The sequence below is a fragment of the Piliocolobus tephrosceles genome, chromosome 1 (genome assembly GCF_002776525.5).
Source record: "Piliocolobus tephrosceles isolate RC106 chromosome 1, ASM277652v3, whole genome shotgun sequence".
In the NCBI taxonomy this organism is placed as follows: Eukaryota; Metazoa; Chordata; class Mammalia; order Primates; family Cercopithecidae; genus Piliocolobus; species Piliocolobus tephrosceles.
Window position 1 is genome coordinate 203,080,742 of NC_045434.1, and position 24,518 is coordinate 203,105,259.

The 24,518-nt window shown below is 43.0% G+C and overlaps 2 protein-coding genes and 1 pseudogene across 2 annotated transcripts in view; all 3 read right to left on the reverse strand.

The window, feature by feature from the left end:
• MICOS10 (mitochondrial contact site and cristae organizing system subunit 10) overlaps nucleotides 1-19,386 on the reverse strand; it is a 32,575-nt gene extending 13,189 nt beyond the window's left edge. The window contains exon 1 of the mRNA XM_023219797.1: nucleotides 19,237-19,386. Within this exon, the coding sequence (XP_023075565.1) occupies nucleotides 19,237-19,300 (64 nt within the window). The 5' untranslated portion in view covers nucleotides 19,301-19,386. The remainder of the gene's footprint in view (nucleotides 1-19,236) is intronic.
• On the reverse strand, nucleotides 6,184-8,344 carry LOC111547746 (annotated as a pseudogene).
• LOC111547744 (heterogeneous nuclear ribonucleoprotein A1-like) lies at nucleotides 9,691-11,079 on the reverse strand. The gene has a single exon (XM_026455936.2). The coding sequence runs from the start codon at nucleotides 11,003-11,005 to the stop codon at nucleotides 10,043-10,045; it is 963 nt and encodes a 320-aa protein (XP_026311721.1). The 5' UTR covers nucleotides 11,006-11,079; the 3' UTR covers nucleotides 9,691-10,042.
• Nucleotides 19,387-24,518: the final 5,132 nt, after the last annotated feature.

The window sequence follows — 24,518 nt, forward strand, 5'->3', positions numbered from 1 at the left end:
ATAAATAAATAAATAAATAAATAAATAAATAAATAAATAAATAAATAAAACTTGATTTCTAAAAACATCTACATTGTTTTCTGGAATAGTAAATAAAAGGAATAGCATTCACTAAGCACTTATGCTCAAGGATTAAATTTTCTCATCTAATCTTCACAATAAACTTATGAGCCCCATTTTATAGAGATACTGAGGCACAGAACCTCAGGTCAGACATGTGAGATGTGAGCCAGGCAGCCTGACTCCAGAGGCGTGGTGCTTCATCCCCACACTATACTGCTCCCAGTACAGCCTCCTCACAGACAATATGAAGCTATTATAATACATTTTTAAACCTACCACAGGAAAACTCAACATCTTCCAAACTTCTTTATGGCCAACATTATGTGTGGGCATTTCCTTAATTATACAAACCGTGTACCTACTGTGTGCCAGGCAGTATGCCACGTCCTGGGGAGTGATAAGTTCCTGTACTGTGTTCACTGTTTCAGTGTTGGAGCCAGCTGATAATCAGACCCACGAAGTACAGGGTACAATGACAGAAACAGGATGTACTAGGAGCACTGAGGATACCCAAACTGTCCAGGGGGGCTAGAGAGGAAAGTGGGAGGGAAGGTGGCAAGAGACAGGAGCTACAGCAAGCTCCTTGCTGCCAAATTATCAAGTGTGAGGTAGCAGATAAAGCAAGACAATCTTTTATGCCATCCATCTAAGGATCGTGGCCTCTACCCTGTAAGCAATAAGGAAGCAACAGAGGGAATTAAGTAGAGAAGCTATACATCAGATGTGTACTTTATGTAGTTCACTACGGCAGCAATGAGGACAGATCTGAAGAAGCCGCCATCAGAGGTGAAAATACCAGTTGGCTTCTGCAGCCCCAAAGCAACTGCAAGTGGGAGCTAAGGTCTAGACTTCAGACTCTTCTCGGCTCATCTGAATGGAAATGTTACGGCCTTGCATCCTGTGGTTTCTCAACAGCCCTCCCTCCACCTTTCCTGTATTCCATGATAGGCAGAAATGAAAGAGATGGTATGGAAGACAACCAGTACAGGCAAAAGCAAGGGTTTGAGCATGACTAGGAAATTCTGAGAAGGGGGAAGTGGCCACACTTAATGACAATTCGTAGATCAGGGATCCATAGGAAAGAGTGTATTAAAAAACCTCATGGACAAAGACAAATAGAAAAGGCAGTCAAATATTTTTAAGTACACCCATGTTTCTGCATTTAGGGTGTGTTGATACAAACGATGATATCCCAAGTCAGCATCTGAAAAGGTGTTGAAAGAATCTGCCTGAGTTTCAGGCCTTCTGAGAGCCTGCTAAAATCCAGCAAGGACAAAAAGGCAAGGAAGCAGCACCCAGCTGACACGATACAGTGGCACTCTAGGGTCTTTCTTTTTTGAGACAGTGTCACTGTGTCGCTGAGGCTGGAATGCAGTGGAGTGATCTTGGCTCACTGCAACCTCCGTTTTCTGGGTTCAAGTGATTCTTGTGCCTCAGCCTCCCAAGTAGCTGGGATTACAGGCACGTGCCCCCAAACGCAGCTAATTTTTGTATTTTTAATGGAGGTGGGGTTTCACCATGTTGGCCAGGCTGGTCTCAAACCCCTGACCTCAGGTGATCCACCTGCCTGTCTCCCAAAGTGCTGGGGTTACAGGCATGACTCACCACGTCTGGCTAGAGTCTTTTTTAAAGGTTGTACTACTCTACCAAGCCCCATAAAAAACCTCTCCAAATCCCTGGACTTGCATACATTATAAAACCAAGAAGTAGCCACCATTATGGTGGCTCACACCTGTAATCCCAGCACTTTGGGAGGCTGAGGTGGGCGGATCACGAGGTCAGGAGATCGAGACCACCCTGGCTAACATGGTGAAACCCCGTCTCTATTAAAAATACAAAAAAAAAAAAAAGCCAGGCGCGGTAGCGGGCACCTGCAGTCCCAGCTACTTGGGAGGCTGAGGCAGGAGAATGGAGCTCCCAGAAGGCGGAGCTTGCAGTGAGTGGAGATCATGCCACTGCACTCCATCCTGGGCAACAGAGCGAGACTCCATCCCAAAAATAAATAAATAAATAATAAACTTAAAAAAAAAAAAGAATTTAGCTTTCACAAAGAAAAAAAATCTGTTTTTTTTTGAGATGAAGTCTCACTCTGTCACCAGGCTACAGCACACTGGCGTGATCTCGGCTCACTGCAACCTCTACCTCCCAGGTTCAAGCGATTCTCCTGCCTCAGCCTCCCAAGCAGCTGGGACTACAGGTGCGTGCCACCACACCCAGCTAATTTTTGCATTTTTAGTTCAGACAGGGTTTCACCATGTCAGCCAGGCTGGTCTTGAACTCCTGACCTCGAGTGATCCACCTGCCTCAGTCTCCCAAAGTGCTGGGATTATAGGCGTGAGCCACCGCACCCGGCCTTAAAACATCTTCTAAAGCAGAAGTTATGAGCTAAAATAAATTTCAAGTTGAGGCCGGGCCATGGTGGCTCACACCTGTAATTCCAGCACTCTGCAGTGAGATGTGATTGTGCCACTGCACCCCAGCCTGAGTGACAAAGGAAGACCCTGTCTCAAAAAAAAAAAAAAATAGTTGCAGCTGGAATAAAGAGAAAGATAAGTTCTTCATAATCTTGTCTGGGAATACATACAATGAGTAGCATTTATTTTACTGTCAAGACAAAATATGTGATTGAAATGGTAATATATTTTTGCATCTAATCAGAATAGGATATTTATGAGCTAACAAGCTCATAGTTTCTCACATACAGGACTATGCTGAAATGGTAAAGAAATTAAAAATTTTGACCGGGCACAGTGGCTCACGCCTGTAATCCCAGCACTTTGGGAGGTTGAAGTTAGGGGATCACTTGAGGTCAGGAGTTCGAGACCAGCCTGGCCAATACGGTGAAACCCCGTCTCTACTAAAAATACAAGAAGTGGCCAGGTGTGGTGGTGGGCGCCTGTAATCCCAGCTACTTGGGAGGCTGAGGAAGGAGAAATGCTTGAACCCGGGAGGTGGGGGTTGCAGTGAGCCAAGATCCTGCCACTGCACTCCAGCCTTCCAGCCTGGGCGACAGAGCGAGACCCTGTCTCAAAAAAAAAAAAAAAAGGAGAAATAAATAAAAAATTCCTACAGCAAATGAATTTCAACTTAGTCTTCTGAAATGCTGCCAAGAAACTAGCAGCTTTCTTAAGACTACCTTCCTAGTAAAAAGTGAATTATGTTGCTTAAATCAGTTGCTTTAGTTAATCATTTAAAATCTATCAAACAGGAATTCTGAGTGGTTTATATGTGCAGGTTCTGACAAACAATCAGAAACATTTGTTCTAACTTGTAAACATTTGTCAAAGTAAGGTAAGTCTACAAATCTGTCGACAATTATGTCAGAGTGTTACAATAATTATAAATTATCCTAAGCATCCTAATGGCTTAGACTGGATAAAGAAAATTGAAGTAAAAGCACTAGATTTCGACTCCTCCCAAATATATCTTGTCTCTCAGTATCCGTTAAGATCAATCTGCTAGCTGGGCATGGTGGTGCGCGCCTGTAATCCCAGCTGCTCTGGAGGCTGAGGTAGCAGGATCGCTTGAGCCCAGGAGGTGGAGGTTGCAGTGAACCATGATTGTGCCACTGTACTCCAGTCTGGGCAAGAGTAAGGCCTTGTCTCCAAAAAAAAACCGAAAAAAAAAAGGCTGGAGGGGGGGGTGGGGGGGGAAGGGGTGGCTTTGATTTGCTGTCTTCTTAGACTACCTCCTCATTTATCTAGAGCCTCCAACATTTTTTCTAATGTGTACTCATTTATCCTTTCTTTCTCTTTCATGCTACCTATCTAAAGAGCATTTTAAAACAATCTCTACCTTCTATTTTTAAAAATGACAAGTTTACGAGACCTAAGAATTATGGTCTATTTTTTTTTTTTTTTTTTTTTTTTTGAGATGGAGTCTCCCTCTGTCCCCAGACTGGAGTGCAGTGGCGTGATCTCAGCTAACTGCAACCTCTGCCTCCCAGGTTCAAGAGATTCTCCTGCCTCACCCTCCCGAGTAGCTGGGATTACAGGTGCACACCACCATACTCAGCTAATTTTTTTGTTTTTAGTAGAGACGGGGTTTCACCATGTTGGCCAGGATGGTCTCATCTCTTGACCTCGTGATCCGCCCACCTCGGCTACCCAAAGTACTGGGATTACAGGCTTGAGCCACCACGCCCAGCTGGACTATGCTTTCTTTAGTCATTTTAATTATTCTGTTTTTCCCCCTCTTTCCTTCAACTTCATTAGACTGGTTTGTATTTCCTAGAAATTTGTATGTGAATAGAATCATACAGCATGTATTCTTTTGTGTCCAGCTTCTATCACTCAACAAAATGATTCTGAAATGTATCCACGTTGTTGTATAAAAGTAGTTGGTTTCCTTTTATTACTGATACTCCACTTTAAGGACAGACCACATTTTGTTTTTCCATTAACCAACTGATGGGTATCTCAGTTGTTTCCAGTATTTTAACTCTTACAAATAAAGCTGCTATGAACACTCACGTGTAAGTCTTTGTGTGGATACGTTTTCATTTCTCTTTGGTAAATATCTAGGAGTAGAATGGCTATATCATATGTTTAACTTTATAAGAAACGGTTAAACAGTCTTCCAAAGTGGTTCTACCATTTCCCATTCCCATGAACAGTGTATAAGAGTCTCAGTTGCTTCACAGCTTAATCAACACTTAGTATTGGCAGTTTTTAAAAATTTTAGCTACTTTAATGGGTGTGTAGGTATATCTCATGATTTTAGTTTGCATTTCCCTAACAGCCACTGATGTTAAGTATCTTTTCATGTGCCTATCCACCACTGGTGTAATTTTACCCATGTGTTGTTGTCTTCTTATGATTAAAAAAAATTTTTTTATTTTTAATTAGCCTGATGTGGTAGCATGCATCTGTAGTCCTAGCTACTTAGGAGGCTGATGTGGGAGGATCATGAGTCCGGGAGGCTGAGGCTCCCGTGATTGTGCCACTGCACTCCAGCAAGGGTGACAGAGTGAGATCCCATCTCAAAAAAAAAAAAAAAGACCTGGGAAAAGTGGCTCACATCTTAAATTGCAGAATTTTGGGAGGCTGGGGCAGGAGGATTACTCGAGGCCAGAAGTAGTAGCCTGAGTAACATGTGAGAAATGGAGTCTATGGGGGCCAGGGAACCTTAAAATTATGAGATCTTTATGTATTCTAAGCCCTTTATCAGATATGTGTATTACAAGTATATTCTCCCATTCTGTGGCTTGCCTGTTTGCTTTCCTTTTTTTTTGTTGTTTATTATACTTTAAGTTCTAGGGTACATGTGCACAACATGCAGGTTTGTTACATGTGTATACATGTGCCATGTTGGTGTGCTGCACCCATTAACTCGTCATTTACATTAGGTGTATCTCCTAATGCTATCCCTTCCCCTTCCCCCAACTCCACAACAGGCCCCAGTGTGTGATGTTCCCCCTTCCTGTGTCCAAGTGTTCTCATTGTTCAATTCCCACCTATGAGTGAGAACATGCAGTGTTTGGTTTTTTGTCCTTGCGATAGTTTGCTGAGAATGATGGTTTCCAGCTTCATCCATGTCCCTAGAAAGGACATGAACTCATCATTTCTTATGGCTGCAGAGTATTCCATGGTGTATATGTCCCACATTTTCTTAATCCAGTCTGTCATTGATGGACATTTGGGTTGGTTCCAAGTCTTTGCTATTGTGAATAGTGCCACAATAAATTGACAAAGGGCTAATATCCAGAATCTACAAAGAATTCAAACAAATTTACAAGAAAAAAACAAAAAATACCATCAACAAGCGGGCAAAGGATATGAAGAGACACTTCTCAAAAGAAGACATTTATGCAACCAACAGACACATGAAAAAATGTTCATCATCACTGGCCATCAGAGAAATGCAAAACAAACCCACAATGAGATACCATCTCATACCAGTTAGAACGGCAATCATTAAAAAGTCAAAACAACAGGTGCCAGAGAGGATGTGGAGAAATAGGAACACTTTTACACTGTTGGTGGGACTGTAAACTAGTTCAACCATTGTGGAAAACAGTGTGGCGATTCCTCAGGGATCTAGAACTAGAAATACCATTTGACTCAGCCATCCCATTACTGGGTATATACCCAAAGGATTATAAATCATGCTGCTGTAAAGACACATGCCTTTTTGCTTTCTTAATAGTGCGATTCAAAGAGCAAAAGTTTTTAATTTTTATCAAATCCAGTATATCAGTTTTCTTTGAAACTGCTTTTTGTATCCCTCAAAATCTTTTCTGACCCCAAGGTCACAAAGGATTTTCTCTTATAGGTTTTACTTTTTTAATTTTTTTTTTACATGAAGGCAATTTATTAACAGAAAATATTTTGAGGAGTCTTGTTCACAGACGGTGACCACGGCAACCCCCATTCCTGTGAGTGCTGTCAGAGGGGATGGGGGTGACGTCCTCAATCCTCCCGATCTTCATATCAGAGCAGACAAGGGCTCTGAGGGCCGACTGGGCCCCAGGTCCAAGGGTCTTGGTCCTATTTCCTCCTGTGGCCCGGAGTTGGATGTGTAGGGCAATGATACCCAGCTCCTTGCACCTCTGGGCCACATCCTGGGTGGCCAACATAGCGTATGGCAAGGACTCATCTCGGTCTGCCTTCACCTTCATCCCACCAGTCACACGGTAATGGTTTGCCAGAAAGATCCATGACATGGACAAAAGTGTCATTGAAGGATGCAAAGATATGGCAGACACCAAATACATTCTCCCCTTCAGCCACCTGAGGTCTAAGGCTGATGACCTGTTCTTCCTTCTTTTCCTTCCCCTTTTGAGATGCCATTTCTGCACGTTGTCTCCAGTCTCCACACTGGAAAGCTCTTATAGGTTTTATAGTTTTAGCTTTTATATTTAGGTCTATGATCCTTTTAAGCGAGGCTCATTTTTTTCTATATATGGAAACCTATTTGTTTTAGCATGGTTTGCTGAAAATATTTTCCTTTCTCCATTAAATTGCCTTGTTAAAAATGAACTGATCATTTATGTATGGGTCTATTTCTGGACTTTACCCTATTCTACTGATTTATATGTGCAGCTCTTCACCACCACCACACTGTCTTGTAGCTTTACTGTAAGCCTTAAAATCAGCTAATACAAGAATCTCAACTTTGTTCTTTTTGAAAACTGGTTTGGCTATTTTGGATTGTTTACATTTTCAGAGATTTAAAAATCAGCTTCTCAATTTCTATAAACTTCTTTGAGCATTACTTTTCTTGCTGGAAAAACAGAGATAATATAAACTTCCCGAGTTGCTGGGAAAGCAAAAAAGAGATAATAGTGTACCAAATATGATGGCATAACAGGCATTCGATTAATGTTAGCTTTCTCTTTCTCTCCCTCTCTTGGCCTTTAAATAAACAGGATCCAATCTAGCAATGCCCTAACATTTCACTAGTGGGTCAATGGCCATAGGAAAACTATTACTACACCAAATGACTTTTATAAGTAAATATTTGTGTTTTTACTTGGATTCAATACCGAAATGCACTTGCCAAAGAAAGCAAGTCAGCGTATTTACTAATAAACTGTTACAGGCCACATTTTAGGAAAGCATGAAACCACAGCCAGAACAAAAATTTAAGTATGTTTTCAAGTTCCATATAGCGCCTAATTCCATTATTCTGTAACACTAACAGAAAACACTTCTCTAGAAGGTCACAATGTTCCATTATTCATATTGCTGCTGCAAATGGAAAAAGTATTTTTGGTCACATTGTTTAAATATACATAAGACAAACAAAATGTGGCTACCCAATTCAACAATTAACATGTACCAATTTAAAACCCAAACCAATAAACAATCAAAAGCCTTTGAAGTATTTAAGTATAAGCTAATTGATATCACTCCATGGAATAGAGAGGTATCAGTTTCCAAACACAGGCTACGAACAGGCAATTTTTGGTGAGCCACCAATGCTTTGTGGTAACCCACATCTATCAGATGAACTGATACTTAAAGAAAAACAATAATTTGCTTTATTTTTCCATGACTATTCAATGGCCTCTTTTAGTATTTTTTTAAACATTAAAATGACTTCAAGCAATTTAACTATACTTGATTATCGAACGAATACATAAAATCTGCTGGTTAATTTTAATTTTAAGGCAAGTCAGCTGCTAAGTCTTTTACTGTCCTACTTTCTTTTTTCTTTCTTTTTCTTTTTTTTTTTTTTTTTTTTGGAGACAGAGCCTTCTTGCTCTGTCACCCAGGTTGGAGTGCAATGGCCTGTTCTCGGCTCACTACAACCTCCCCTTCCCAGGTTCAAGAGATTCTCCTGCCTCAGCCTCCTGTGCAGCTGGGATTACAGGCATGCGCCGCCACACCCAGCCAATTTTTGTATTTTTAGTAGAGATGGGGTTTTACCATATTGGCCAGGCTGGTCTCAAACTCCTGACCTCAGGTGACCCACCCTCCTTAGTCTCCCAAAGTGCTGGGATTACAGGTGTGAGCCACCGTGCCCAGCCCTGGTCATATACTTTCTTAACAAGGAAGAAGCAAGGCCAAATCCTTTCTTTTCATGAAGATGAATGCATGACAAACCAGTAACTTTCATCTCTGTTAACTGAGCTGCATATAGAGACCTATCTGAAGACACACTAGAAATTAAGAAACTACAAAATGTTATTCCCCTCTTTGCCTCTTCTATTTGTCAAAAGCATTACCATGCTCATTTATGTAGGCTTGGCACCACCTGACTCCTCCCACTCTTGAGTTTGCATTTCAAGTTCTGTAAATATAACCTCTGTACTAGCATCATTATATCTCTCTTTTCCACTCCTGCTGCTCCCCTCTTAGCTCATGATTCTCTTCATTTGATCAGCTCATCTTTGGCAAGATTTGCAATAATATACTAAGCTAGCTCCCTGCCCCCGCATCCTGGCACTCTCTGATTCATTCTCATCACTTTAGTGATCTTTCTGAAATCAGAAATTCAACCATGTCGCTTTTCAGCTTACCATTCAATGAATTTCTTCAAATGCTAAACACAGAATTGCCACACAACCAAGCAATTCCACTCCTAGGTATATATCCAAGAGAAATGAAAACATGTCCACATAAAAATTGGGAGGCTGAGCACTGTGGCATGCACCTGTAATCCAAGCTACTCAGGAGGCTGAGGCAGGAGGATCACTTGAGCCCAGGAATTTGAGACCAGCCTGGGCAACACAGACCCCATCTCAAAACAAAACAAAACCGTATACACTTGATCACAGCAGCATTATTCATAAAATATAAAACTGTAAGCGAACTAAATGTCCACCAACTGACAAATGGATAAAGAAAATGTAGTACAAATATACCACACAACATTATTCGGAAACAAAAAAAGAGTGAATGGATAAATGCAACAGCAGGACGAGTACCAAAAACACTACCTAGGTGAAAGAAGCTAGATACAGAAGACTCCATATTATATCATTTTATTCATGTAAAATGTCCAGAATAGGAGATTCCAGAGACAAAAAGTAAATTGGTGGTTGCTTGGGGCTAAGGTAGCGGGTGAGAGTTTGGGAACAGGAGCAGCTGTGTCCAGTGTTTCTTTTGGGGGAAGCTTAAAATATTCTAAAATTAGATTGTGATAACTGCACAATTTGGTGAATAAACTAAAATTGTACACTTTTTTTTTTTTTTTTTTAAAAAAAAGACATTTATTCAGCGTCACGATCAGACTATTACATTTAGCAATCAACAGCATGGGTGCAAAAAAAAAAATCTACATTAAAACCCTTTGTTGGAATGCTTTACACTTTCCACAGAACAGAAACTAAAATAACCTGTTATACAATTAGTCACAAATACAGTCCTCGAGTTTTTTGCCCATACACATGAGTATTTGTCTAAAACATGTCTTCTTTGTAGCAGCTAGGCCCTGCCACCACTGTGCTTGGCTGAGTTCACAAATCTGTTGTAACCTGTAGCTTCCCTGTCGCTTCTCTGGCTCTCCTCTCCTGCTAAGCTTTGTTTCCTAATTAAAATCTTCTGCCACTGCCATAGCTACTGCTGCTGCTGGAACCGCCATAGCCACCTTGGTTTCGTGGTTTTGCAAAGTATTGGCCTCCACCGCCATAGGGGCCAGAGCTTCTGCCTCCAAAATTTCCTCCCTTCATGGGTCCAAAATTTGAAGACTGATTGTTGTAATTGCCAAAATCATTGTAGCTTCCACCACCTCCAAAATTGCTTCCATCATTACCAAATCCATTATAGCCATCCCCACTGCCACCATATCCACCACCACCACGGCTGCCACCAAAGCCACCACAACCACTGAAGTTTCCTCCACGACCGAAGTTGTCATTCCCACCGAAACCACCTCCACGACCACCACCAAAGTTTCCAGAACCACTTCGACCTCTTTGGCTGGATGAAGCACTAGCCATCTCTTGCTTTGACAGGGCTTTCCTAACTTCACAGTTGTGGCCATTCACAGTATGGTATTTCTGAATGACAATCTTGTCCACGGAGTCATGGTCATCAAAGGTTACAAAGGCAAAGCCCCTTTTCTTGCCACTGCCTCGGTCGGTCATGATTTCAATCACTTCAATTTTCCCATACTGTTCAAAATAATCTCTTAGGTGATGTTCTTCAGTGTCTTCTTTAATGCCACCAACAAATATCTTTTTCACAGTTAAGTGGGCACCTGGTCTTTGAGAATCTTCTCTTGAGACAGCTCTCTTTGGTTCCACAACTCTTCCGTCCACCTTGTGTGGCCTTGCATTCATAGCTGCATCCACCTCCTCCACAGTGGCATATGTGACAAACCCAAAGCCCCTGGAACGCTTGGTGTTTGGATCTCTCATTACCACACAGTCCGTGAGCGTTCCCCATTGCTCAAAATGGCTCCTCAGGCTCTCATCGGTTGTTTCAAAGCTCAACCCTCCAATGAAGAGCTTCCTCAGCTGTTCGGGCTCTTTAGGAGACTCTGACTTAGACATGACGGCAGGGAGAAGAGAGACTTTAACGATGCTTCTTCGGCGGCGTCCACGGGCAGAAAGGCAATTGTACACTTTAAATAGGAAAATTATGCCATGAAATATATCTCAACAAAATAGTTTTAAAAATCTCCATAACTTCCTACACCCTTCCGCCTTTCCTGCCTCATCTTTTGCACCCCGCCCTACATAAGTCCTTTAACCCCTAAAGGATAAAATCTCCTGCATTAGCATGTGATAGCTACAAGAATGGGGTTCACCTTCCTACCCTTGCAGCTGTAGCCCCTGTGATCTTAAAGGGGGGATTCTGCCACCGTAAGCTTCCATTGTAAAAATGGAGAAATACCTTACAAGGATATGAGATAATGACGTAAAATATAACATGCTTAGCACTGGCATGCGGTTAAGTGCTCAATAAGTGATGGTCATTCTCATCACTCCCAGAAGGAACCAAAGTATCCCTCTCCTCTGGGACACTTAGAAGGCTTGAAACACCTATTTCATAGGTCCACCTATTAAATGTCTGCATCTTTTCCAAAATGGGGGTCAAATGTCCCTCGTCCTTTTCACATTCCTCAAGGTAGTAAGCCCCTCCAGGGTAGGGCCAGTGCCTATTCACCTGTGTGCCATCCCCTGCCAAGGCTTACCACAATACCCGGTATTAAACTGTTTCAAGAAGTATACATTAATGATTACTATGATATATATAAACTAGAATATTGATTGTCGACTCACAGTAGCCAAGACGCACAATAAGACCCACCTACGACCCACAATAGCCAAGATCAGGGTAAATGTGTTAATTATTTTAACTCTTTTACCTCCACTCTTCAGTAACAACCTCCAGTTTTTATTTATTTATTTGAGACCGAGTCTCGCTCTGTTGCCCAGGCTAGAGTGCAGTGGCTCCATCTTAGCTTACTGCAACCTCCAACTCCCAAGTTCCAGGGATTCTCATGCCTCAGCTTCTCGAGTAGCTGGGACTACAGGTATGTACCACCACACCCAGCTAATTTTTTTTGTATGTCTAGTAGAGACTGGGTTTCACCATTGTTGGCCAGGCTGGTCTCAAACTCCTGGCCTCAAGCGATCCACCCATCACAGCTTCCCAAAGTGTTGAGACTACAGGCATGAGCCACAGCACCCAGCCTCCAGTTAATATTTAGTTAAGTACAGGCAACGTCCTAACTGCTCTAGAGATTATCTCATTTTATCCTCACTTGCAACAACTCTCTGTGGCAAGTACTATCATTTTATAGATAAGAAATCCAAGGCTGAGAGGTATTTACTGGTACATTTATTTCGAATGAAAAAAATGAGGAAAAGAAAAACAAAATGCCTGTGTCCGCCACTACAGTTCACTGAACTGAATACATTCTAGGGCTGTTTGAATATGTCCATGACTTGCCTTTTTCCTTGCTACTAAGATAACGGAAATCATTGTTGTGCTTGACACACCTGGCTTGCCAGGACAGCCTTCTCCAGGAAACTCTCCAGCTCTGGGCGACCTCTCCCTCCACCATGACATCTCCTCCCTGCCTTCATCCTAGCTAGCCCTCTGATTCATTCTTGTCAACGATTTTTCTGAAATCAAAAATTCCAACCATGTCACTCTTCAGCTTACATTCAATGAATTTCTTCAAACGCTAAAATACAGAGTTGCCACACAACCTGACTTCCTTTAGAATAAACTAGAATTCTAGGCCAATACATGGATCAGTAAGACTAGATATTCCTTACTCTGGTCTCACATTGGAGCAAAACAAAGAGAAAAGGGACACCGCCAATTTTAAAGCTTTCCAAGTCACACTAGGGATTCCCAGGACCGCCGCATGAATCCAGGAAGCGCGGGAATCAGATTTTCCTCAAAGCGTCCTCTGGCAAATCCATAGTTTGGGGCCTGGCCACTGTCACACGAGCAACATCAATTTGGTCAAGAGGTCCCCAGCCTGCCGGTGCAAGCCTTCGGCATTCAAGAAGAGTAAGTTGTAACAGAACTCTGAGGGCAATGACAGTGCTTCTGCTTCTGTTTTGTTTGTTTGTTTGTTTGAGACGGAGTTTCGCTCTTGTTGCCCAAGCTGGGATGCAATGGCAGGATCTTGGCTCACTGCAATCTCTGCCTCCCGGGTTCAAGCCATTCTCCTGCCTCAGCCTCCCAAGTAGCTGGGATTACATGTGTGCACCACCATGCCTGGCTACTTTTTTGTATTTTTAGTAGAGACGGGGTTTCGCCATGTGGGCCAGGCTGGTCTCGAACTCCTGACCTCAGGTGATCTGCCCGCCTCGGCCTCCCAAAGTGCTCAGATTACAGGCGTGAGCCAGCATGCCCGGCCTAGTGCTTCTGTGACCCACACTTGCAGGGCTCATAAATTCTCAAACCACAGGGAAGCAGCCCCTGGAAGTCTGACTTTTCTCATCTCCTAAAATCTTATTTTCCTTGGGAAACTGAAAACAGACATAACCTCCCATCCAGTCCAGGGTGACAAGCCCAAGCTGAGGACATCGGCTCTGTGGAGACCAGAACGATTTAAAGTCTCCTCTGTTGATCAGACACTATGCCTTCTAGTCTCACTAACAAGAAATGTGTGACTGATTCATGCTCATGGGCACTAAGACAGATTATCCATACATACAAGGAAAATAAACAACACAGCCCTTGAACTGAGTGGATAAAGAAAGCCAGAGCATCTAATAAATCTGATAAAACTTAAAAATAAATCCATAAAATAAGCAAAACCCATTAATGACGCATTCACATAAAACTAACGGAACATGCCATTCATAAAATGTAATATTCTTCACTCCTTTTTAATTTCCTGCAATAAGGCTTTGGCACTACCCCTTAAACCAACATCATCCCTCTACTTGTTTAAATACAAAAGTGCTCTCTGGTTTATGTTTCTCAGTTGACTATTCCCAAATATTTTTAATACTACTTTATTATTCAGATCTACTGACAGTAATTTACATTCCCAGATGAAATTAAAAGTTGGTATAAGTCCCCAGAACACAAGGATACATGATCAAACATGTGAACGGGCAGAAATCTACTTTACTTGGAGTTTTTCAGTTACACACTAATTCATTCAGTTAATAAACACACTAAGACGCAAATATGGGCAGAGAACAGTCTACACAATTCTCAGCAATACATGTCATTCATTTAACAATAATTATTGTACGCCTCCTCTAAACCAGGGGTTAAGGGATCAACAGTGAACGCAACAGCCTTTGGTTCTTATGAAGTTTACATTCCAGGGAGAAGGAACAATCAAGTAAAGAAGCCAACTACAAATTTCAAATGGTGAAACATGCTATTAAGAAAAATGATGTGATAAAGAATAAATAGAATACCTAGGAACTTCTTAAATGCTAACAGGGTTACTAAGGAAAAAAGACCTATCAATGTCAAACTTTATAGATGAACTAGGCAATGTATGTAGTGGCAGTGGCAGGAATAACAATAGCGGTCAAAAAGAAGCGTAAAAATGTGACAGGAATAAAGAAAAAGAAAGGAACAAGGGCTGAAAGAGTGGAAAAAAAAGAGAAGTGGATGTGTAACAAAACAAGTAAGGGCCCACTGTGCCCATCACTCAGACCTGCCTTCCACGAAGAGAGAGACATGGGTTTTAATTTTTGCTGTTGTTTCCGGATCCATGGGCTTAATTTATCAGTTTAAACCATACTAGAAATCACCTATTCTTCCACACTATTTGATACAAAATAAATAGAGGTTTTAAAACCCGAATAAACAGGTAAAATATAACTGCTTTTCTTCTTCTTCTTCTTTTTTTTTGAGAAAAGGTCTTGCTCTGTCACTGTCATCTGGGCTGGAGTGCAGTGGTGTGATCACAGCACACTGCAGCCTCAATCTCCAGGCTCAAGCCTCCCAAGTAGCTGGTACCACAGGTGTATGCCACCACACCCAGCTAATATATATATGTTTTGCAGCAATGGGGTCTAACTATGTTGCCCAGGCTGGTGTCGACCTCTGGGGCTCAAGTGATCCTCCCACCTCAGACTCCCAAAGTGCTGGGACTACAGGCACGAGCCACTGTGCCTGGCCTAGAATTGCTTTTCTTAAGACAGTAATGGGGGCAAGAGTGTTTATAAATAAATGTATCTCTTCCTACAGGACAAAATCATATGGTAAGTTTCTATTAAGAGTCAAGCTTCAGGGTGAAAAGATCCTTGAAGAATACTTTTTTAAGCAACCACTCCCTAAAGTACAGGCTTAAGAAAGCTATTTAACTCAGCTATACAACACCTATGCTAAACAGGAGTGATTACAATAGTCATCTTACAGCAAACTAGTGGGAAAATAACCCTGGTGAACCCTGGAAGCAAAACACTTTAGGTATAAGACAACCAGAGAAGGACTCACAGAAGCTGCTGTGCATTCACCATGGCTTCTCTTCAGTCTGTGCCAAGCCAGAGTATGAAATTATCAAGATGGATCAGGTGTGGTGGCTCATGCCTGTAATCCGGGCACGTTGGGAAAGGTAGGTGGATCGTTTGGACCCTGAGTTCAAGACCAGCCTGGGCAACATGGTGAAACCCCATCTCTACAAAAAATACAAAAGTTAGACAGGTGTGGTGGTGCATACCCACAGTCCCAGCTACTCAGAAGGCTGAAGTGGGAGGATCGCCTGAGCTCTGGAGGTCGAGGCTGTGGTGAGCCGTGATTGCACCACAGCACTCCAGACTGGATGACACAATGAGACCTTGTCTCAAAAACGACAAAAACCCACAATGAAATTATAAAGATGGAGCGGAAAGCCTGCATTGGCCTTTTCTTCCTGTCTGTATCTTCCACCAAACCTCTTACCTATATCACCCACAGGCTGCCATTCCCTGAGTCTCTGTCTCCATTTTGAAATACCAGAAAAGAAAGCAGCCAGTGAGGTTTAAGGAGTTCCAGAACCTCACTACCCAGAGAAAACAGGAAGCAACACATTCACTGTAGAAGAGCGTCCACTTTCATCGTCTCAAAGACAACTCAGACTAAAGCCTCCCTTGCTGCTTCTCTCTTCTGCCCTCTCTCTCAGCCCATCACCAACAGGACAACTCCCTTATTTCACAGATGGGAAAAAGTTTGAAACTTCTCAAATATGCCCATTTATTCCAGTCTAACAGGTCAGACTTTTATCACCTCACAATCACAGTACTGCTGGTTTCCTCTGCTCCAAATTCATTCTGCCAGAACAATCATGCTAAAATTTCATTTACTAGGTTGGTGCAAAAGTAACTGCGGTCTTTGCCAATTTTTTTTTAAATGGCAACCTAATATATTACATCAATTCCCTGTTGACGGCAGTGAAATGTCTCATGCCTCTCTATTTGCCCGCTGACTGACCCATAGCTCAATAAATATTTGTTGCTTGAAACCATCCCAGATCACCCACCAGCCTATTGCCTAGTGAGCCCTGGAAGCAATAGATTTTTAAGGCAGAGGTGTTGAATATGCAGAATGCATGTGAAAAAGTCAACAGTCAACTCAAACACCTCCAAGATAAAATGGAATATCTCTAAGACATTTCACAGTTCTGACTCCACCTAAACCAGCCTCTCTGCACTGAAATTAGGATATCTGGGTTCTAACCCGAGCTCCTCCACTTCTGGCTATTTAACCTCTCTGCGCTTCAATTTACTCTCATGAAAATCCAACGTGGCTTTTGTCAAGTTCTTCTTCCATCCTACCTGACTATTCAATCCCAAGCCATTCTACAAAGGTCAATAAGAGTCTTATTGAATGACCTCAGCCCATCTCTTCAGTCACTTAATATACAAACCTACAGCAAGAGTCTGAATCATTCATTTCAATTTATACCTGAGATCGTACATTACCTTGCCTCATTTAATTACTCCACATGTATATGACGCACCCCTACCAATGTTCCACACATGAGAGACAGAGTGACACTATTCACTGCCTCACGTGGTCTTGAGTAGCACAATAATATTAATATCAACCACTGGCTGGGTGCAGTGGCTCAAGCTTGTAATCCCAGCACTTTGGGAGGCTGAGGAGGCCAGATCACTTAAGCCCAGAAGTTTCAGACCAGCCTGAGGAACACAGTAAAACACCGTCTCTACCAAAAAATACAAAAATAGCTGAGCATGGTGGCGGGGACCTATAGTCCCAGCTACTTGGGAGGCTGAGGTAGGAGGATCACTTGAGCCCAAGGAGACGGAGGTTGCAGTCAGCCGAGATCCCACCACTGCACTCCAGCCTGGGTGACAGAGAGAGACCCATTTCAAAAAATAAAAAAACAACTATTATAAGTGTGGTGCACTGGCTCATGCCTGTAATCCTGACATTTTGGGAGGCTGAGGCAGAAGGATCGCTTGAGCCCAGGAGTTAAGAGACCAACCTGGACAATATAGGGAGACCCTGCCTCTATAAAAAAAGTCAGTTAATTAAAAATAAATAGAAATAAAACAAAATACATAAAAAAACTTTAAAACCCAGTTTTTATGACTACCGTTTACTGTATACATAAAGCACCAGGCACTGTGCTAAGTAGCTTATGTATTTTTCTGTCCTTTACTTTTCTTAATACTTTCAGGTAAATTTCTTTTTATCACCACTTCGTAGTTGAGAAAGAGATTTTACCCAAAGCTACAAAATTAGTAAGGACGGGCGAGAAGAGCAAGTGGATAATTCAAACTCAGCTCTGTTTACCTCCAAAGGCCCTTCTTATTTTTTCTTTTTTTTTTTTAAATAAGGGTCTCACTTTGTTTTCCAGGCTGGTCTCCAACTTCTGATCTCAGGCAATCCTCCCAACTCGGCCTCCCAAAGTGCTGGGATTACAGGCCTGGGCCACTTCGCCCAGCTCAAAGCCCTTTCTTAACTACATGACATTGCCTAGTAACTACTTTGGTCATTTCATATCTAGGTGTTAAGTCTTCTCTCTGAACTGCAAGCTGCTAACGGTAACAAAACAAAAGTGGCTGTTTAGTCGCTTCCAAAATAACCCATTCCTAAGTGATCCATATTCAAGCCTGTACACGAATTCACTAATTTAATCCTCCCAACGACTCTATGAGATAGTAATAATTATTACCGCCAATTTCCAAGTAGGAATCAGGCACAGAAAAGTTAAATAACTTGCGTCAAATCACTTGACTGTAAGTGCTGAATTCAGAGGTGAAATGTTAACTGATAAGTTGTTCCATTTATTGACTCACTCTCAACAACTTTTATTAAGTACTCTTTCAGAGGCTGGGGATGGGGCAGTGACTAAACCAGAAAACATCCCTGCTCTCATGGAGCTTACAATCTTATTCCTCAATGTTTTCATTCAAAGACACAATCCTAAATCCTCTTAAATACCCTAAGATTACCACACAAAAACACCATATTTGGGTAACAAAAATTAATATCAAAGAAGGAGCACGGGACTTGACCCCAGAAAACCTAGGTCAAATCCCTAATTTTGCCATTTGTTAGCTATAACCGTGGGCAAATTCCTTCACCTGACTCTCCATTTCATAGCCTGTAAAAATTATTTCGCACAATGAAGACCATATACGCTCAATAAACGAGTTTCCTCTCTCCTCCTCGCCATACAGTGACTTCATAATTTATGCCGTCACTGAGCACGTGTTAAAGGACTACGCAGAGTTCCATTAAGGACTGAACGTGAACAACTTCTTACTTTTCCGCGCAGTTCTCTCCAGATCAGTACCCCTCTGTCTCTAAGTTCAGGCCCCAGACTACTCTGACTCAAACAAATCAAGTGGCAAGTCGGAAATGACAGCAACTCGCATCAGGGCCTGGCGGTGTCTATGAAATGCTCCAGGTGACCTTCTGCAGAAGGCACTTTGATTTCCGCGGGGGAGCAGCGTGGCCTCCTAATCCGGTACCCCGCCGCGTGCCGGGGGATGCACCACCCAGGAGGAGAACCCCGCGGCTCCCGCACGAGGGTGTGCCCCAACACTGGCTTCCACTCAAGAGCTCTGCGACTGTCCTGCCACCTGCCAACCCCGACCACCTCCTCGGGGCTGCAACTACCCCCGCACCCAGGCGGCTGCTCCGGCTCCTCGGGTCTGTATGCGCCGCCCGAGTAACCGCCCGCCTGGGAACGGGCGGCTCGCCCTGGCCGGAGGGGCCGGAAAAGGCCAAGCGGCCTGACCTCCCGTGGGGCTTTCCGTCCTTCCTCCGGGGCAGCGCAACCTGGAGCCAACAGCTCGGCTACCGGCCGGGCCCGCAGGGGCGAGAAGTCCCTTACCTATCTTCACGACCGCATCCGCCAGGCACCGGTCCCACTTCCTGCCGAGCTCCGACTCCGACATGTTCCCCACCGGCGCCTCCAGCTTTCCTCTCGGCCGGCCCCCGCGCTCCGACCCCTTCAAGTCTCGCGAGAGCTGGAAACAAGTCCCAGGTCAGGAAGGCCGGCGCAGACGGTCCAGATATCGCGAGATGATCCGCGGCTTCCATCCCTTCCGGTTTTTTCCAGTTGGTCGTCAAGGTGACGAGTTGCCTGGAAGCTCGAGGTGACCCTGACCTTGGGGCTGCGCCTATGGGTTGCAAGGCTGACAGTTTCCTAGGCGTCACCCCGAGCCGTTTCCAGGCCTTTCCTCCGCACCAAAGTGCGACATTGGCCCTGGAAATCTCCCGGGCAAGAGAGGGCACAGACTTGATTTATTCGCTAATTCGCTAACGTACTCACCTTCACTTTCCCTACTTACTCTCTCATTCGTTCGCTAGTTTCTTGCATTGGAATTCCCGCCTGAACCACTAACACCGAAACTGCTCTGGGAAAGGTCACCTACCGCCAAATGAAATGGACGCTTTTCTGACCTCTGTACCGCATTCCACACAATTGTCCCTCCCTCTGATCCTCCCCGGCTCCTCCTCTATTCGTTTCACTCCCGGTAACGCTACTCTTTCTTTCCTCCAGGGCTGCGTTTTCTCTGCCCGCTGTTTAAGGAATGTTGGTTCGCAAGCTTACATCAATTCTCTTTTCACTCTACAGACTCCCCCTGAGTAATTGCAAACAGTGCCAAATTGTATCTCCAGGTAAAACGTCAACCTCAGGCCTCCTATCCACGTATATATTTACACACACACACACACACACACACACACACACGGTACCTTCTGTATCTATGGGCTTTGCATCCATGGATTTAACCAACCATGGACCAGAAATATTTTTAATCAAATAAAAAGTAATACAAAATTTAAAATTCAGTGCAACTATTTACGTAGCATTTACATTGTATTAGGTATTATAAGTAATCTAGAGATGATTTAAAGTATATGGGAGCCAGCGCAGTGGCATGTATCTATAGTCCCAGCTACTTGGGAAGCTGAGATGGGAGGATTGCTTGAGACTAGGAATTCAACTTCATCTCTTAAAAAAAAAATAAGTAATTTTTAAAAAGGGTATGTGAGAGCATATGTGTAGGTTGTATGCAAATACTGTGCCATTTCATATATGGGACTTGAGCATCCTGCATTTTGGTAACTGCAAGACCCTGAAACCAAATGCCCACAGCTATCAAGAGAGATTGTATATCCAGCCTACTGGCTAGTGTCATTGATTTTAGTCTTCCATCCTACCAACAAATATACATCTGACCATGTTATGCCTCTGATTAGAAGCTGTCAATGAAGGCCGAGAGCAGTGGCTCACATCTGTAATCCCAACACTCTGGGAGGCTGAGGCGGGAGGATTGCTTGAGGCCAGTAGTTCAAGACCAGCCTAGGCAACATAGTGAGACTCCTGTCTCTACAAAAAAATTTTAAAAATTAGCCAGGCTAATGTGATGTGCACATTTAGTCCCAGTTACTTGGGAGGCTGAGGTGGGAGTATCACTTGAGCCCAGGAAGTGGAGGCTACATTGAGCCATGTTCATGCCACTGCACTCCAGCCTGGGCATCAGAGTGAGAACCTATTGCAAAAAAAAAAGAAAAAAAAAAAAAGCTGTCAGTGACTCCCATTTATACACCGGATCTATCCAAGCTTCAACACTGCACTGATTCTACGAAGCCTAGGCAGATAGAGCTTAGAGCTGCCTTCCCCTTCTCATTGTCCCACTAGTCTGCCTACCTACATTGAATTCTCTACCTAGTACTGAAACATCTGGTTGTAGATGTTATCTGCTAGTAGAACTAGAAGTTGCCGCTTTGTCTTCATACTTCCAGTCAGAGCACAATGCCTTGAATAGTAGGGTCTTCTACAAAATATTTGTTGGACTGAATTGGATTTATTCACCTATTTATTTGTTTATTTATTTATTGAGACAGAGTCGTGCTCTGTCGCCCAGGCTGCAGTGCAGTGGCGCGATCTCAGCTCACTGCAACCTCTGCCTCCTGGGTTCAAGCAATTCTTCTGCCTCAGCCTCCCAAGTAGCTGGGATTACAGGCACCCACCACCACGCCTGGGTAACTTTTTGTATTTTTTTAGTAGAGATGGGGTTTCGCCATATTGGCCAGGCTGGTCTTGACTCCTGGCCTCAAGTGATCTGCCCACCTCGGCCTCCCAAAGTGCTGGGATTACAGGCATCATTCACCTATTTATTATTTGCAACTTTGACAGCAAAATTCTGTTGTACCAGACCTTGCTATGACAGCCTCTTCCTTCAAGATGACTTCTATGACCACCCTTCCCGTCTCCTAGTTCTCAATTTTTTAAAATTATGATTATGATTATGATTATTATTTTTTTTTTTTGAGACAAAGTCTTGCTCTGTCACCCAGGCTGGAGTGCAATGGCATGATCTCAGCTCACTGCAACCTCTGCCTCCCAGGTTCAAGCGATTCTCCTGTCTCAGCCACCTGAGTAGTTGGGATTACAGGCACGTGCCACCACCCCCAGCTAATTTTTGTATTTTTAGTAGAGATGGGTTTCCCAAGCTGGTCTCGAACTCCTGACCTCAGGTGATCCACCCGCCTCGGCCTCCCAAAGTGCTGGGATTACAGGCGTGAGCCATCATGCCCAGCCCTATTATTCTTATTCTTTAAATTTTTCTTTGCTTTTCCTTTTTTATAGAGGTGAGGTTTTGCTATGCTGCCCAGGCTGCTCTTGAACTCCTGGGCTCAAGCAATCCTCCCACTTTGTCCTCCCAGAGTGCTAGGATTATAGGCATGAACCACCATGCCCGGCCCCTTCTCCTAATTCTCATCAGAGCCACTTATCAGATGATTTATGTTTTTAATGATTATTTGTAATTGTAATAATTATTTGTGTGTCTTTTGGATTTGGACTGTGAGCAAATTGAGAATGGAGACTGTGCCATTTCTGTATCCCTAATGCTTAGCAGAGGGCTTGGTATATATTGGATTCTCAATAAATGCTTGTTGAATGGACATAAAAATGAATAAATACATGAACAAATGATTTAATTAATCAGAAAGAGAAAAAGTCCCTGTTCTGGGGAAACTGTATAGTGTAACATTTGTGTTGAAAAAGAAAAGGAAAATAAACTTAACTAAAATACCTATGACATGGCTGGGTGCAGTGGCTCATTACTGTAATCCACTTTGGGAGACTGAGGCAGGAGGATCACTTGAGCCCGGGAGGTCAAGGCTGTAGTGACCCGTGATGGTGCCACTGCACTCCAGCCTGCACGACAGAGCGAGACCCTGTCTCTAAATAAATAATACCTACGGTGTGTCATAAATAGCTCCAGGCACTTTGCATAACTTCATTTATTCTCACAGCAGGTTGAGATTAGTATCTTCGTTTTCAGATTTGGAAACTGAGTCTCTGAGAAGTTAAACAACACAGAAGATGCACAAAGCTCCACATCGTCTAGATTTAAAACTGACAAAGACACTTTTATTGGATTCAACAGAGTTGTAAACTCTTGCAGAAGGTAGAGAGCATAATACAAAAGCAATCGGAGGCAGATGCGATAGCATGAATCTGGAGCCAGGCTCTCTGGGTGCAGATCCCAGCTTTCCCATTTCCTAGCCTTCTTTCTATTGTTCTCTTTCCCCACCATTCCTTCCCCCAATACAATGTTTTGTTCACTGCTATATCCCTAGCCCTATAAGATTATCTCACACATAGTATCTGCTTGATAAATATTTGTTGGTTGAATAAAATGGATGAAAACGCTGGCGTTTTTGTTCTTCTTGAAGATACAATACAAGTGGGGGAAAATATTTTTTTAAAAAACCCCAGCAATACACTCATTATAAACTTAGTTACATTCAAAATGATTAAAAATAGGTTTCTCATTGCTGGGGTTACAAACATGGAAAGGAGGAAAGCTAGAAAGAGCTCTGTGCTGTTGGATTGGAATTGAAGGTGTCAGTATGACCTCATGATATTTAATATAATAAAGATAAGAAAGTACTCAGGATGATAATGACATGTCAAAGTATTTCATTTATTTATGTTATTTAGAGACAAAATCTCATTCTGTTGCTCAGACTGGAGTGCAGTGACACTATCATAGATCACTGTAGCCTCGAACTCCTGGGCTCAAGCAATTCTCCCACCTCGGTCTCCCAAGTAGTTAGGACGACAGGCACATACCACCTGGCCTGCTAAATTTTTTTTTATTTTAATAATTATTATTAGAGACAGAGTCTCTATCTGTCACCCAGGCTGGATTGCAGTGGCGTGATCTTGCACACTGCAAGCTCCACCTCCCAGGCTCAAGTGATCCTCCTACCTCAGCCTCCCCAGTACCTAGGACTACAGGTGCACACACCATCACACCTGGCTGATTTGTGTATGTTTTGTAAAGATGGGGTTTCACCATATTGCCCATGCTGGTCTCAAACTCCTGGTCTCAAGCAGTCTTCTCACCTCAGCCTTCCAAAGTGTTGAGGTTATAGGTGTGAGCCACCGCGCCCAGCCCAAACTGATTTAGTTTACTACAAACTGCCTAAAATAGTGCTTGGCTTCTAATTGGAATTCTGTAATTCATTATTATTATAGCACTGCTCTTAATTGTCTGGAACAGGTTTCACAAAGATAGTTTACATGTCAAATGAGTAAAGACAGACTGCTGTAAGAGGAAGAGAGCCAACATCTTTTTACAGTGTCTTGAAGAAAAATAAAAAACCAAAGACTGGCACTTCAATAGGCTAGACTTTAGCCTCAACTGGTTAATCAACTAAACATAAACTCTTTGTTTAGTCTACTAGGTTGTAAATTCAGTTTCCTTAACATCGCAGATTAGAATGTTCTATACCACAGCACGTGCATAAATAAAGGTCTTTTAGATGCCAGTGATTTTCTTCATGGTTTTTCTTCAATTAAAAACTAATTTCTTAGGCTGGGTGCAGTGGCTCATGCCTGTAATCTGAGCACTTTGGGAGGCCAAAGTGGGAGGATCACTTGAGCCCAGGAGTTCAAGACCAACCTGGGCAACATAAGGAAACCCTGTCTCTATAAATAATAAAAACATATAGCTGAGTGTGGTGGTGCACACCTGGAGTACCAGCTAGATGGGAGACTGAGGCAGGAGGATCACTTGAGCCCGGGAGGTCAAGGTTGTAATGAGCTGTGATCATGCCACAGCATTCCAGCCTGGGTGACAGAGCAAG

What these genes read in the sequence shown, in the direction of transcription:
- LOC111547744 (XM_026455936.2), bottom strand. Translation starts at nt 11,005, where the DNA reads ATGTCTAAGTCAGAGTCTCCTAAAGAGCCCGAACAGCTGAGGAAGCTC.